The sequence below is a fragment of the Elaeis guineensis genome, chromosome 14, assembly GCF_000442705.2.
Source record: "Elaeis guineensis isolate ETL-2024a chromosome 14, EG11, whole genome shotgun sequence".
Taxonomy (NCBI): Eukaryota; Viridiplantae; Streptophyta; class Magnoliopsida; order Arecales; family Arecaceae; genus Elaeis; species Elaeis guineensis.
Window position 1 is genome coordinate 63897710 of NC_026006.2, and position 15073 is coordinate 63912782.

Below are 15073 nucleotides of genomic sequence, written 5' to 3' on the forward strand. Positions count from 1 at the left end.
TGATTCACCATATAAATAGTGTCGCCAAATCTTCAAAGCAAAAATAATAGCCGCTAACTCCAAATCATGTGTCGGATAATTCTGCTCATAGACTTTTAGTTATCGAGAAGCATAAGCTATGACCTTATCGTTCTGCATCAATACACAACCTAATCCCTTCTTGAAAGCATCACTATAAATAACAAATCCTCCCTTATTAGATGGTAAAGTAAGAACTGGGACAGATATCAATCGTTGCTTCAGATCTTGAAAACTCTGCTCACATTCACTGCTCCATTCAAATTTTATTCATTTCTGAGTTAAGCAAGTCAGAGGAATTGCAATTTGAAAAAATCCCTCGATGAATCTTCTATAATAACCAGCCAAGCCTAAGAAGCTTCTAACTTCTGTCACATTAGTCGGACAAGGCCAATTTACCACGGCTTCTATCTTCTTTGGATCGACTGAGATTTCTTCCTTAGATATTACATGGCCGAGGAAGACAACACTATCCAACCAGAATTCACACTTGCTAAGCTTGGCGAAGAGCTTCTCTTTTCTCAAGGTCTGAAACACGATCCTCAAATGTCTCTCATGTTCCTCTATATTTTTAGAATACACTAGGATATCATCAATAAAAATAACAACAAATTGATCCAGATACGGTTTGAAAATCCTGTTCATCATATCCATAAAAACAGCCGGTGCATTAGTTAGTCCAAAAGGCATTACTAAAAATTTATAATGGCCATACCTAGTTTTAAATGCAGTCTTAGGTACATCTTCATCTCTAATTCTTAGTTGATGATAGCCTGATCGTAAGTCAATTTTGGAGAAAACTTGTACACCCTGAAGTTGATCAAATAAGTCATCTATTCGAGGAAGAGGATATTTATTCTTTATGGTTACCTTGTTCAACTCCCGATAGTCAATGCATAAACGCATGCTCCCATCTTTCTTTTTCACAAATAACACAGGAGCTCTCCAAGATGATGTACTTGGTCGAACAAACTTTTTATTCAAAAATTCTTGTAGTTGATCCTTTAATTCTCGTAATTCTACGGGAGCCATCCGATAAGGAGGTTTTGAAATAGGTCCGGTTCCTGGGGTGATATCAATTTTAAATTTAACCTCACGCTCTGGGGGCAGTCCGGGTAGTTCATCTGAAAAAATATCAAAAAAATTTTTGATAATTGGGATATCATCCAACTTTATCTTTTCCTTCTCGACGTTTATTACATGGGCCAAAAATGCTTTGCATCCTTTCCTTAAAGCTTTTCTTGCGTTCATGATTGAGATAATACCCAAAGATTGTTTGGGTTTCGTATTATGAACTTCGCCTTGAAAGAAGAATTGCGGTTCATCCGGAATTTAAAATACTACTCTTTTTCCAAAACAATCAATATGTGCATGGTATGAAGATAACCAGTTCATCCCAAGAATAATGTCAAAATCATACATATTTAGCTGAATCAAATCTGCTGCTAATTCTTTTTCTTCTATTTAGATTATGTAATTCTTAAAAATAATGTTAGCAACAATAATATTTTTAAAAGGTGTGCTAACATATAATGGTTCATTTAGTTTTCCAGGCACACAATTCAAAGAAGTAGCAAACTTGAGAGATATAAAAGAGCGTGAAGAGCCAGAATCGAATAACACCCAAGCATGAATAGAATTGACTGAGATAATACCTGTCACCACTTGATCATTTGCATTGGCCTCTTGCTGGTTTAAAATAAACACTCATGCATTTTTTTTTGTTTTTGATCAACTGGTTTGTTAGGTCTAGAGTCATCTCTTTTCTTATTTGGACAATCACGAGCCATATGTCCTTTCTCACCACATAAGAAGCATGCTCCTATCCTCTTGAGACAAGGTCCATTGTGATTTTTTCCATAGTAGGAGCAGGATGAAGATTCTTTTTTCTTATCAGAGTTATTATTTTTGAAATTTTTCTGCTGATCCTTTAGATTTTCTGCTTATCTCAGTCTCTTCTTATCTCCTCTTTCTAGATCTGCTCTTTTCAATTCAGACTCCACTTTCAAAGCTCGCTCCAGTACGTCCTTGTAGTTATTGAAAATATGAGAAGACAGACGGGATCGAATTCCATATCTTAGACCTTGTTCGAATCTATTAGCTTTACTCCTTTCGAATTTCATAAGCTGGAGGCAGAAGCAGCCTAGCTCATTAAATTTGTTAGCATATTCTAACACCGTCATATCATCATTTTGCTTTAAGGCTAGAAACTCATTTTTTTTTACCAATCTCATTGTCTCCGAAAAGTACTGATCATAAAATATCTCTTTGAATTCTTCTCAAGTGAGCTGATCATCATTGTTCCCATAGGCAGCTTTCATTGCAGTCCACCAAAACTCGGCATTTTCTTTTAACATAGGAACGGCTAATCGGACCTTCACATTCTAAAGGTATTACAGGGCATCAAACATCTTTTCCATCTCTCGAATCCATGTCTCTGCAGCCATAGGATCAGATCCACCCTCAAATAGAGGTGGGTTGAGCCTTCTGAATCTCTCGTAGTATGACTCCATAGATAATGTCGGTCGAGGAGCAGTCTGTGTCTGCTGTTGGATAAGCTGAGCCACCACTTGACATACACCAACAATGTCCGCCTGTGTGGCCGGTGCTTCAGGAGCCCGCTCAACTGATTGATTGTCAGCTTCCCGCGACGTCAATCTTGCTCCTCTTGCTCCTCTTGTCCTAGCAGCCATATTTGCCAAGATCTCGCCCTCCCTATCGCTCATCGCTTCCTATTCAAATGCCAACATTATTACATTATTTTATAATAGAGTTGCAGTACAGTTAATAATTTAAGTCAGAGTCTAACTATGCATAACCTAACTACCCACTGTTAGGTTTTAAGTTTTACCCTTGATTAAACCTATCGCTCTGATACCATAAAATGTCACACCCCAAACCCGGGACATAACACGGCCATGCCACCGAGAGATGGACCCACGATAACACGAAGCTAAAATTCATCTTCTTAAATATAATAACAGGTGTATCACAAATAAATGTAATAATAAAGTTCAATTCAAATATTTAATTAAACCAAAACTGGTTCAGAGCATCTAAATCCAAAGATGAAATAATCCAAGTCTTAAAATTCATAATGACTACAATCCATAAACATAAACTGAATTCCTAGTGCAAAATTTTCAAGCTTGCTTTGCTGATCCCCAAGCTTGGATTCTCTTTCCATCAGTCCTAGCCTTATTTCTCTGTACATGAAAAAAAAATAAAAAGAATATGAGCTACACCAGCTCAGTAAGTAGACTTCCGCTTCCTTACCGGACCAAGCATAAGTTTTCTATGATAATGCATTATTGAACAAATAATAATTATTGTAAAAATAAATATTTCATAGAGCATATAATAAAACAAGTTATAAGCTCATCATGCATGCATAAATCATGTATATTTCACAATTATGAATCGTAAATCATTTTCATCATGTATTCATGTCATGTTTCAAAATATTGCTCACAGACATTCATGCTAAGGTCACTATTATACCCATGACAGGGCCATGTTTCTTAATCGACAAAATTCTTAATTCATGTGCCAACTTTATACCCGCTGGCAAGGTCATGTTTCATATGGATGCTAGCTCCGGATGTCGACCTTCCCAAAGGGATTCATTCATAGCTATCTAAGAGCCTTTGAAATCATTATATCTTTTTCTTAAAGTATACATATACATAAATGGAAAAACAATAAAATTCATGCTTCATAATCATGCTATTTTCATAAGACATATTCATGAAATCAATGCTCATAATAAAATATACTTTTTCATATCACATATGTCGATCCTTATTTTATGAAAAATTATGATTTCATCAATAGCAATTCTTTGTATAAAAATATGATCATTTAAAAATAAATAAAGAGCATAAGATCTACTTACCTCGATCGTCCTAGACCTTTTAATCTTCCTTAAAAGAATCGGACAGTCCTATTTAAAATATTAAATCATCAATAAATTTTATTTCATATATTTAATAAAATTTTATAATATAAAAAAATGATCGATATGATGATCAATCCAATAAATCTCTCCCTTCGGCTCTAAACCGATTTAAGGTCATAGGTCCCTAGGAGTGGAGAAGGTGGCCTAATAGGAGATTCATAGGGCTTCTTAGAGAGAGAAAATTTTTAGAGAGAGAAAATAGAGAGAGAAAGTGTCCAATTCTAGAGAGAGAAAGATTTTAGAGAGGGATGAGAGAAACTTCCTTTCATGTGTATTGTTATTATTTATTATTATTATTATTATTATTATATAAATATATTTTTTTTTCTTTTCTTTTTTTTTTCTTTTCCCTTTTTCTTTTCTTTTTCTTTTCTTTTTCCTTTTCTTTTCTTTTTCCTTTTCTTTTCTTTTTTTTCCTTTTCTTTTTTTTTTTCTTTTCTTCCTGTGGCCTTCTTTGGCCGAAATAGGGGACCTAGAGGTCCCCATACCCTTTGACCGGCTGTTCATAGCCACCCTCGATCATGACGGTGGCCAGCTACGAGGGGAGAGCTTTTCGAATTTGGAGGGGCCAAGGTCGGCGGTCGGTGGTGACCGTCGGTGCCGAAAAATCAGAAAAAAGAAGTGGCCGAACAGGAATTTTCTTTTCTGACAAAATTTGGTGACACCTGTCACTGGCAATCGTGCCCACAGGCGCAGGAAAGAAGGGAGAGAAGAGAGGAAGAGGAAGGAGGCCTTACCACAGCCTCCGATGACCCCCACCGGCGTGAAACCGCGGCGAGCACGAGTCGAGGGGCCGTGGCTTCAATCGAAAAAATCGGAGAGGAACTCCGACGATCGTCGGTGACTGATGGGTCTACTCTTAGAGGGGAGGTTCTTATAGAGCTCGTCCTAAGGTCTTTTAATGGCCCTAGGACTCCGATTCCTGATCAGAACCGGGGAAGAGGAAGACTCCGATCGGGAGTCTTCCTCCCTGTTTTTTTTTTAATGGGCTTAGTGGGCTTTTGGCCCATCGGGCCGGGTTATCACACAGAGAGTGTTGGAGTGATCTGCAAAAGAAGTCCGAGCATGAGGTTTTCGCTTATGCAAGTATTCTCCGATGTTCAAGTCAGATTCAAAGAACAAAGAGAACAGCAACGAGTTCTCCAAAATGGATTGCTTAACTTACTTTGGTCCTCGAAACTTTAATGATTTATAAAGAATATCGTCAGACAGCTGGTTGAACAGCTGTGAGATCGTGCAATCATGAAATTACAGGACCATTCAACATGTCATAGCTGGCGAGATATTTCAGCCCTCAATCGCTCCCACGAAATCAGGAGAGTTGGTTACACTTGAGCCCATCGACTCGGAGTGGACAGTTATAACACGTGCCCGAAAGCTGATTGGCTGAAACTATGGAAAGCTAATCGAGACAAATAGTTCGTGTAACAAATCAGAAGTAAATAGCTCTGCTCTACGTACCTCAGTTCTGCATTTAGATCGGCAACTGCATGAACAACCCATCGATTAGAGATATCAATGACAACACATCAGATTCGAGACACTCAGGATACTACCGTAATACATATCATCATCTTGCTTGTTTTACTATATACAGTTGCAAATAAGAATTTTTATTGATCCTAAATAGTTTAACAAAGTTTGACAAATCGATCATAATTTTTCAGCTCTATATCATAGGTCTATATTTCTATCTGCATGATCCAATAAAATATGCCTCCATGTTTTAAACACAATGCCAATCTGATTCTAAATTTTAAAAATTTAGTTAGTGAAATCTATTAAAACAACTGATCTAAGAACCATTTATCCTCAGTCAACCAGCCCGCTGACCTAAATAAGCCAATGAGCGCTACTGACGGGACATGATGCATGATGAACTCCTCACTCCCCAAGTTCCTTCGTGTCTAAGGATATCTAGAAAAGTTGAGGTGTTCTTTAATTGATGGACAAGCGGTAACCCAGTGCTCTGATCTGAACACGGGATAAAAGGGTCGGATCTTTGGCCCCCTCGTCTCGATCAGATGGCTATTATAAATCGAGCCCCACCACCCTCAGCGAATAGCGTAGGCCCAGGGCCATCAGAGAATCTAAAATCTCCCTGGCCATGACCCCGACCCCCCTCCGCCGCCTTTATTCAGGCTTCTCTCGGTGCCTCTGTTCTTCTCCCTTTGGTGGTCATTCACTTCCGAAGCACGAAGTCCATCACCGCTCCTCAATTGCTCGACCAACCCCCATCCTGTCCTCAATATTTCTTCGAGCTCGCTCTCCTCTCCGTCTTGGTCTCTTCCTTTTATAGGCAAAGGGCTCTCCTTGGCTACGAGCCTCGAGAAGTTTGCCCGCATCGCCATCGAGAGAATAAGGAGGGCGAAGCACTCGAAGCCCGACCTCAGATCGCTGGCTTCGAACAAGGAGGCCTCAGCAGCCACCACCGTCGCTCGGGCGAGCACCGAAGATCCGCGGCCGGCAGTCCAGGTCATGGAGGATGGGGAGCGGCAGGAGCGCCACGTGCCCCTGTCTGAGATGGTGTCAGACTGCATGAGGTGGTGGTTCCAAGACGCGCTCAATGAGGTGAGGAGCGGGGACCCGATGATGCAGGTGCTGGTGGGACAGATGTACCACAGTGGCTACAGCTGCCCGCGGAATGAGCAAAAGGTGAGATCTTTGGGTGGTTTCTTGTCTTTGAGTTTATGGGCGTAGTTGTCTTGCTAGGATTTTGGATTATCTGGGGATTTGAGTTTAGTGAAGCTATGGATTTCGATGAATTTATTGGATTCAGGATCATCAAGTTCTTATCCTTTTTGTGGAATTTATTGAATTTATTGGTTTATAAGAATTTAATGGTTAAGGTTTATGTCGGGGACAGCAGATGGTTTGAAGAGTTCTCTCACTGATGATTTTATTTTAGTTTTTTTTTTTTACATATCTTGCGGTTTTGACTATTGCGATTCTTAATTAGACCATCAGCAGTTGAGAACCTGTAGAAAGAGAAATTTTAATTTTTATATTATTGTGGGTTCTTGTAGACAGTATTTAGGTGGATGGTCTTTTCTTTTCATTTTCGTTTAGTAGAATAGTTAAGGCATCAAACGTCCTAATTTACCTAATATCCATCGTTATTCATTACACTGAAATAATTATGATTTGTAATAAAATAATAATGGGATGAGGGAACAAAAATGATCACTTTGGTAGGTCATCTTCTTCTTTACTCATATAATTATCTTTATGTGTGTATGTGTTCTGTGTGTGTGAATGATAAATGATGTCTATTCCCAACATTGCTCTTCTGTTGTTACCATTTTTTGAGATTCTTCTTAGCCGCCCATTACTTCATCCATCAAAGGTGTCACTGCACTGAAAATAACCCCTACGATTAGATCTTTCTTTCATGAAGATGTGGGAGTCCACCCTGGCCTTTGACATACTTGCTTTTTTAATCGTGTTCAATGCATCCTGTGAAACTTATCCATGCACCATGCATTAAACTGCACGTGATTCACATGGACTACTGTTTCGGAGTTTGCATTGGACGACTTTAAAATCTTGAACTAAAAATTTGCATTATTTTGTTGTGCTCTTATTGTCACTGCCTCATATGTGTCTTATTCAGTGTTGTTTAACTGTTCATGGTTGGTCAATAATACCACAATTGTCTTCTTTTTTGCTGGATTCCACTTTGTATTGAGGAGCCAGATCTTCATTCGGTTTTCAGGGAAAGGCGTGGTGTCATGTTCGAAACTCAATAGCCGGTTCGGATACGTGATGGCCGCACACTCCTTAAAGCAAGTCCTAAAAAATATGCAAAACCAAAAATATTTCATTACAACCTCAACATCCATAATATCTAATTTCAATAATAATTTGTAAAACTTACATAATTACAATTGAAATTCTTTCAATCCTCTGATCAGGTATCATGGCACTTTATCTATATATCTGCTCATCCGCAAATCCATACCACAGCCAATCATGAGCATCCTGTAACTTTGAGAAAAAAAAGAAAGATGAAGGGGTGTGAGCTTTACAGTCCAGTAAGAATTTTCATATCACACTGATATAGTAATATAATCTGAAAAAAAGGATAAGCAATAAAATATAAAATCTCATATTTAATGTCCAGAATAATGCAAACATCCATAAATTTTCTGTCTTGTTAAAATAGATGCATCATCATATGTTAACAGATGAAACACTTTTGTTCAACAATTATTTCATATCTTATCTTTCATTTCTCTTTTCATAATCACATGATTTTTAACATTTTCTTTCTGGCTCTGGACTAACCAAGTCTATATTTCAGTCATCATCCGAATCAAAGTCCGCTTACAAGTCTTTCAAGACTGTCCTAGGATGAGCTCCTGACCGACTATCCCACGTACAAAAATTCGTGAGAGGCTGTCCCAGATATGAGCTCCTGGCGGGCTATCTCAGGCATGAGCTCCTGGCGGACTATTCCAGGCATGAGCTCCTGGCCGGCTGATCCACCTATAAGCCAGTGGGGACTGTCTCAGGCATAAGCTCCTGGCGGGCTGTGCCAGACATAAGCTCCTGGCCGGCTGTCCCAGGCATAAGCTCCTGACGGACTGTTCCACATGACAAGGATAGTCCATACCATATATCTCTTTCTTTTCATTTAATCATTATGTGTTGATTTCATCAAATCAATTCCAACTTGCATTATGATCAATTTAGATATGTCATATCCATATAATCATGCCATTAATCTCTGATACATATATATTGACATAACATACTCATGCTCAAAATTATATAAGCAAATAATGGTGTCTCGGATATAGCAAATTCATCGATCTCAAATCTAATAATGCAAAACCAATAATGCAAGATCAACGATAAAATAGCATATATATAATGGTGATCATATACAGGGATTCTTACCATTACTGATGACTGATCCAAGCATAGAAATCCATGTTCTTCTTTGATTTATGAATTTTGAAAATAAAATATTTCACTTGACATCTTATGCAGACAATCATATCTCTTCATAACCCTGATCAAATATAAAAATTATATATGAAAAAATTACCGATAATCGATCCTAATAACACAAATCTAGGATCTCTCTAGGATTAACCAAAATTAGGATTTGTCTGAGTATCTGGACCCTCCATTGGTCCACAAGACTTCTAGAGAGAGAAAATTCATGAAGAGAGAAAATTTTAGAGAGAGAAAATAGAGAGAGAAGTGGAGAGAGAATCTTTGTATCATTCAAATGAGAAAATCATGATCGAGATCATCAGAGGTCCTATCAAAGTGACTTAATATGAATTAATCATAATTGATGTTATCAATTTCAAATATGGATCAGATCAGGATCTAATCTACTGCACAAATTTCGGAGCAATCTCTGGTCATCATATTTTTATCTCAAGTTTATCCTAGGGTCTGTGATGCAATCAGAGAGGGAGAGAAAGACCCTAGAGAGATAAAATCCATAAAGAGAGAAAAAAAGTCTAGAGAGAGAAAATAGAGAGAGAAAATGGAGAGAGAAAGTAGAGAGAGGAGAGAGAAAAATAGATAGAGGAGAGAGAAAAAATTCTCTCTTTCTTTTTTTTCTATTTTTTCTTTTTCTCTTTCTCTTTTTCTTTTTCTTTTTCTCTTTTTCTTTTTTTTCTTTTCTTTTCTTTTTCTTTTTCTTTTCCTTCTTCCCACGGCCCTCTCTTGGACCGAAACAGAGGAAGACCGACGAGGTCCCCCCCACTGACCCGAGCTCTGACGAGGTGGGTGGTGTCCGGTCAACGGCAACGGAGCAAGGCTGGCCGACAGCAAGGTTCGGTCGGCGAAGTTTTTTTTTTTTATTTCTCGAAAAACAGGGGATCCGTCCTCTTTCTTCATGATTTTTGACCATTGGCCGGTCGCCGATGGCCAAAAACTCAAGGAAAAAGTGAGAGAGAGAGAGAGAGATGAGGGTCCGGTCTCGGGGATGAGACGTCACAACCGACGACGCCAGTGGCCGAAAAAGAGAGAAAAAGGTTCCGGCCGAACAGGGATTTCATGTTTCATGAAATTTTGGGCGATCCCGACGGCCGGCAAGGAGTCTAAAACCATGAAAAGAAAGAAAAGAGGGAGAGAAAGAAAGATTGAACCCTTACTTGAACTCCGATGGCCTCTTCAACCTTCGATTTCCGACGAACACAAGAAGAGAGTGTCACGGCTTCCAAGGAAAAAGAGGAGGAATCAAGCTTGAAGATCGTTGATGGAGGTTCTTGAGAGAGAGGAGAGTCTTATTTATAGAGGGCTCTAGAGTTTTAAGGATCCTAGAATTCTTCTCCGATCGGGATTCATCGGAGAAGAAGACTCCCGATGGGAGTCTTCTTCCCATTTCCTATTTTTCTTTTTTTTTTGTATGGGCTTTGGGCTTCTTAGATTTTGGGCCTGGTCCAAGGCCCAAATGGGCCTAGGTAACCCATATCATTAGTTTTCCTCTCACTACAGATTTTTGTAAAGGTCTCTTACTTACTAAACCATTTTCATTTCTAATATAATCTCTAGAGGTGCATCTGAAAGCAGGAAAGACCTAGTTCAATCAAGCCCTTGCTGGCTCCTTTTTCTCAAAAATGGCTTTGACTGTCTCTTTCTTGAGATACAAGTAATCTTTTTTAGTTGCTATTTAAATCTTTTTATGAAGGAAAATGCTTGTGGTACATCTTATTGGGCCACCTGCTGGTTTGGCAACACGGTATTCAACCACCCTATCCATTTAACCAACTCCTGCGAGTCACACGGGTGTCTTTATTCCACGTTGCAGGATGAATTTCTTGCGTGACCAAATCTTTGTTTTAGAATATGTCAATTAGGAGTCTTTTTAGGAAACTTTGAGTGACCAAATCTCAAAGGAGTTCTAGATTGATTGTAGAATCACAAGAAGGCCTCAGTCATGAAACTTATGACCAAATGTTTATTTGTCTAGCAGAGCAGAAGTTGGCATGTCTAGAGTTTTTATTATTTCCCCTGGGTATTGCCATGGAACCTAACCATGATAACCTGGAGGAGATCTGCAAAGTCAGCCCAGAGATTATCTACTTGTAAAGATTGCCTGCAAATTAATGATGCTTGCTGGGCTATGAGAGGAGATTGCAATTTGTGGGATAAAGCTTTAGACGATGCTTTATTACTAGTTTTGTTGTTAATGAACATAAAGAAATTTCATGCAAGGATCAGAGTATTAGCATGTAGCAGTTGTGCCAGTCACAAGTACCCTCAAGGACAGAGTAGTGAAGGTGCATAAGATCTTCTTATTCATTTAATTTATGGGTGCATCCCTCCCTTGAAATAATAAAATATCTTGTCGATAAGATATCTTTCTCTGCAAAATGGACTTGGAGATATTATCCCAAATGAGTAATAATGGGGATATCATCACTGACAACAATCGTCATCATTTAGTGGAATCAAAATATCTGCGAGATCTGGATTACAATTTGTATTGATTAAACAACTTGTCGGAATCTCCAAAACGACACATTCTCAAAAAGCCGTATATTCTTCTTGCTGCACTTGCCCCTGAGTATATAATTCAACAAGAATCATACAAAGGTAGATTGATAGAAATCTCCGGTAAAATACTCACTAGTATCCATAACCCAACAGATAAAGTATATCCGTTTTAAGGATTGGCAACTTATCCATTTAGTGACTTTAGTACTGGACGTTCCCAAAATGAGTACTATTGGATGAATTAGAGAATAGGCAGATATCTGTTGACATTCCGGTGCCTTTTAATTTTGTGGTTTCCATAAATTGAGGATGACTGCCATGTTAGAACTTACAGCGATATTCATATTAACTATAGCTCTTGTGTAACCATAGTCAGAGTTGCCAATAGAAACACTTAAAATTGTGCGTGAAAATTTCTCTGACCTACCACAATGGTGACTACCTAGGTAAGAAATTAACTCTTAAAGTTCTTGAAAACTCAGATCCTCTGTATTGCTAGAGCTTATCAAGTGGAGATGAAAAAGGAGGTGTGCACAAACATTGAGAGATCTTTGTGAAGAATGGAATTCCTTCCATCTTAGTCTCCTACAACAAATTATTATAGCAATGATTGCAATGGTGAAGATATCCTTGCCTATCTTCGTACAAGAAAGCACTTTTTTTCTGTTCTTTGAAAGAAGAACTATTGATTAGTGTAGCCATTGTCCACAGGCACTTAGACCTGCAGACCATAGTTGTCAGATCAGGTAATCATCCTCCGGTATGTCCATTCAAACTTCATGTTGCAACATAGGCGGAAGTGGACTGCCATGTTGCATTGTGTGGGAGGATCAAGATTTCTTGTAAACTGCATATGCTTTATTTTCCATGTAGAAAACTATCTCGCAGCAATAAGCCAATATCAGAAAATCAGTTCTGCCCGGTGATTTTCAGAAAAAACAGAGGCAGGAAAGCACTCTGATTAATGACTCAATGAACTACAACAAAGAGGCAATGGCTGTTTACCTGTTGGAAGATGTGCGTGATCTTGCCCGTATGAACTGGATAATTTCCATGGTCTGAACGCAAATCAGTGATTAAATAGCAGGTGCGGCATGTTAGATAATGTTTTGCAGGCGCGAACAGGTGCCAGGTAACAGAGAAAGCCTTGGGTGACATTTAAGCAAGTGAATCTTTAAATTGATCTTAAAGTGAGAAAGTATTGGTTCGTTTCTGTCACATGGTCTCTGTCATCTGGGGATCACTTAAATTGGTCATTGCTCTTTGGAAAATTAAGAGGCTCTTTTAATCATCAGATAAGTGGTAAAAATATTGTGAAAGATTGACAGGAAATTCATGCTCTGGAAGTTTTTATTCGACAACGGAACAAAGACAAACCGAAAGAAGGCTTTGTTATCCTTTCATAGCTAGAGGCAGCTTGCTGATTGCTTCAATGGGAATGCAATATTTTGCCTTGGAACTTGAGCTCTGTCTTAATAGTAGCATCTTCTATGTGAGACTCAAGTCATGCTATCCTTTTCTCTGCATATGAACCCAGGACTCTTAAAATGTTTCAGATGCTCATACTAGATTTGGTGTCCATGATGCCCGGTAACTCAATATTGCATTATATACCAGTAGGTTGTGCCAAGTAAAATTAATTTCAATTGGCTGCTTTTGTTGTGTTGTATTATTGCATTGTATCATCAAGATTGCAGTTGGCTACAATGATCCAAGGCAGGAAGTGCAGTCTGTGTCATAACACTGGCCGACAAAGAAGACTAGAACACATTTGAGTGTTGAAAAGTTGTTGCGAATGAGAATTCTACAGTCAAATGTATCGAAAATGACTACAAATTTGTACTAACGAAGAGATATACAACTTAAATTATGTAGTGGAACAAAAAGAAATTTTGATCGTGGAATAATTTGCACATCACAGAAAATTTGTGTTTTGAGGATTTAGAATACATTAATACCTTGTGGAGAAAGAAGGTGAGGAACCTTATCAGAATAGGTAGGAATATAACTCTTTGTTGGAAATCTTTCCCCAAAACAAAGGAAAAAGGGGAAAAAAAAAAAAACTTTGTTGGGAGTTGCAAGAATGTGTTCTGATCAAATGTCAAAGTTCCAATGTTACAAAAATAAATAAGTGTAAACAAATGGACTTTACGTAACCTTATAATGTTTTATACCATTTGACTGTCATGATTTCTTCTTCCAGCAATTTTTGTTCCTAGTTGAAATCATATGCTTTAGGATAGTTTTAACTAGAATTTTTGAAATCTTAAAGGCCCTCAGGACCGAACCACTAGATATTCCGAATAAACAAATGGACACTGCTGCAGCTCACAATAAGACAGATCAAGTGTAGCCAAAGGTTAATCCCTTCTCTCTGGCAAGTAAAGCCAATTGCATGGCTGCACCACCCCCTCACTGCAGTCCTTTTCACATCGAATTCTCCCTTGAATAAAAATCAAGCTATATCGGTATACCATGGTCTAACTTATCCACTATCCTGATTAGTGACAGGAGGATTGTTCCCTATCATCTGCTTGCCAGCCTTTAGTTTATCTTCAAATGGTCCAGTATAATATAAAGAAATCTAAGCCAATTCCAAGTTCAGGCTCACGAATGATGTGACCTTTCTTTCGACAAAACCATATTTCGAAAAAGAAAGGATTGGCGGACACTGATGAATGCTAGCACCAAGCACTCATGTATTAATTGGACTTTGTTGCCGAGAATTAAAGGAGCCATGCGAACTTCTGGATCCGTCAGACGCTAGTTTTCATACGCTTTTTAGCAATCGGCCTCTGCTAGTAAAATGTCCCATGCATGGCTTTTTTGTTTAACGGTTCTCTTTTTTTTTTTTTTTCGTGTCAAAATCTCTGATCCATTTAATATAACTATTGGAAACCCTGTAGACCACCTGGTCTCTTTGTTTGTCAACTGGAATTCTCTCATGGACTCTCAAATCCTTCTCCTAAAGACATAGTAGTCCATACTTGGATCCTGGATTCTGAGCCTAAATAACCAACTATGAGAACTCAAGCTTGTTGACCGAGTATGTGTCACTTAAATATAAGTATATTCTGTCTTTGATCTTAGTGAATGTAGCAAAATCTGATTAAAATCTCCATCTTGGACCACAATAATGATGTGATTACGACATATGTTGGTGAAAGAGTTAACGAGCAATTCAAGTTTTCCGTCTGTTTGGATACCTTTGGTGGAGCTATGTCAGCATTATAGGTTGCCGTGGTGTCAATTTGTTCTGCTTTGCCGAAAGCAAAGCAAACTTGGTATCAATCAGTTCTGCTCTGCGGGAATGGGAGCAAACTTGTTGGTCGCAACTCCAAGCCATTTTAGTACTAATATAATAGTCATTATAACGCTATCCAAACCAAAACGAGTCCAAGGTACCAAATCAGTGACGTGTGGAGCACTAATAAGCTGGCTCCTTTTTTTTTTTTTGTCCCATATTGAAAGAAGTTAATCCCCAATCTCAAATAAATCCTCATGACGATGTTTTTCAAACTGAAATCTCTATTATAATCATCAACAAACGTTACCAGAAGGCTAAGTTGGCACCTTAGTAACTGAAATCAGCTGGAGTGAGAAATAACATTGTGTATTATCACCAGAGATGCA

The 15073-nt window shown here is 38.4% G+C and overlaps 1 protein-coding gene across 1 annotated transcript; it reads left to right on the forward strand.

Moving 5' to 3' along the window:
• Positions 1-6082: 6082 nt before the first annotated feature.
• On the forward strand, positions 6083-8719 carry LOC140853659 (uncharacterized; the record flags this gene model as incomplete). The annotated part of the gene is made up of 2 exons (XM_073248308.1): positions 6083-6631; positions 8280-8719. Coding segments are annotated over 2 exons (603 nt in total), but the record flags the coding sequence as incomplete, so codon positions are not given.
• Positions 8720-15073: the final 6354 nt, after the last annotated feature.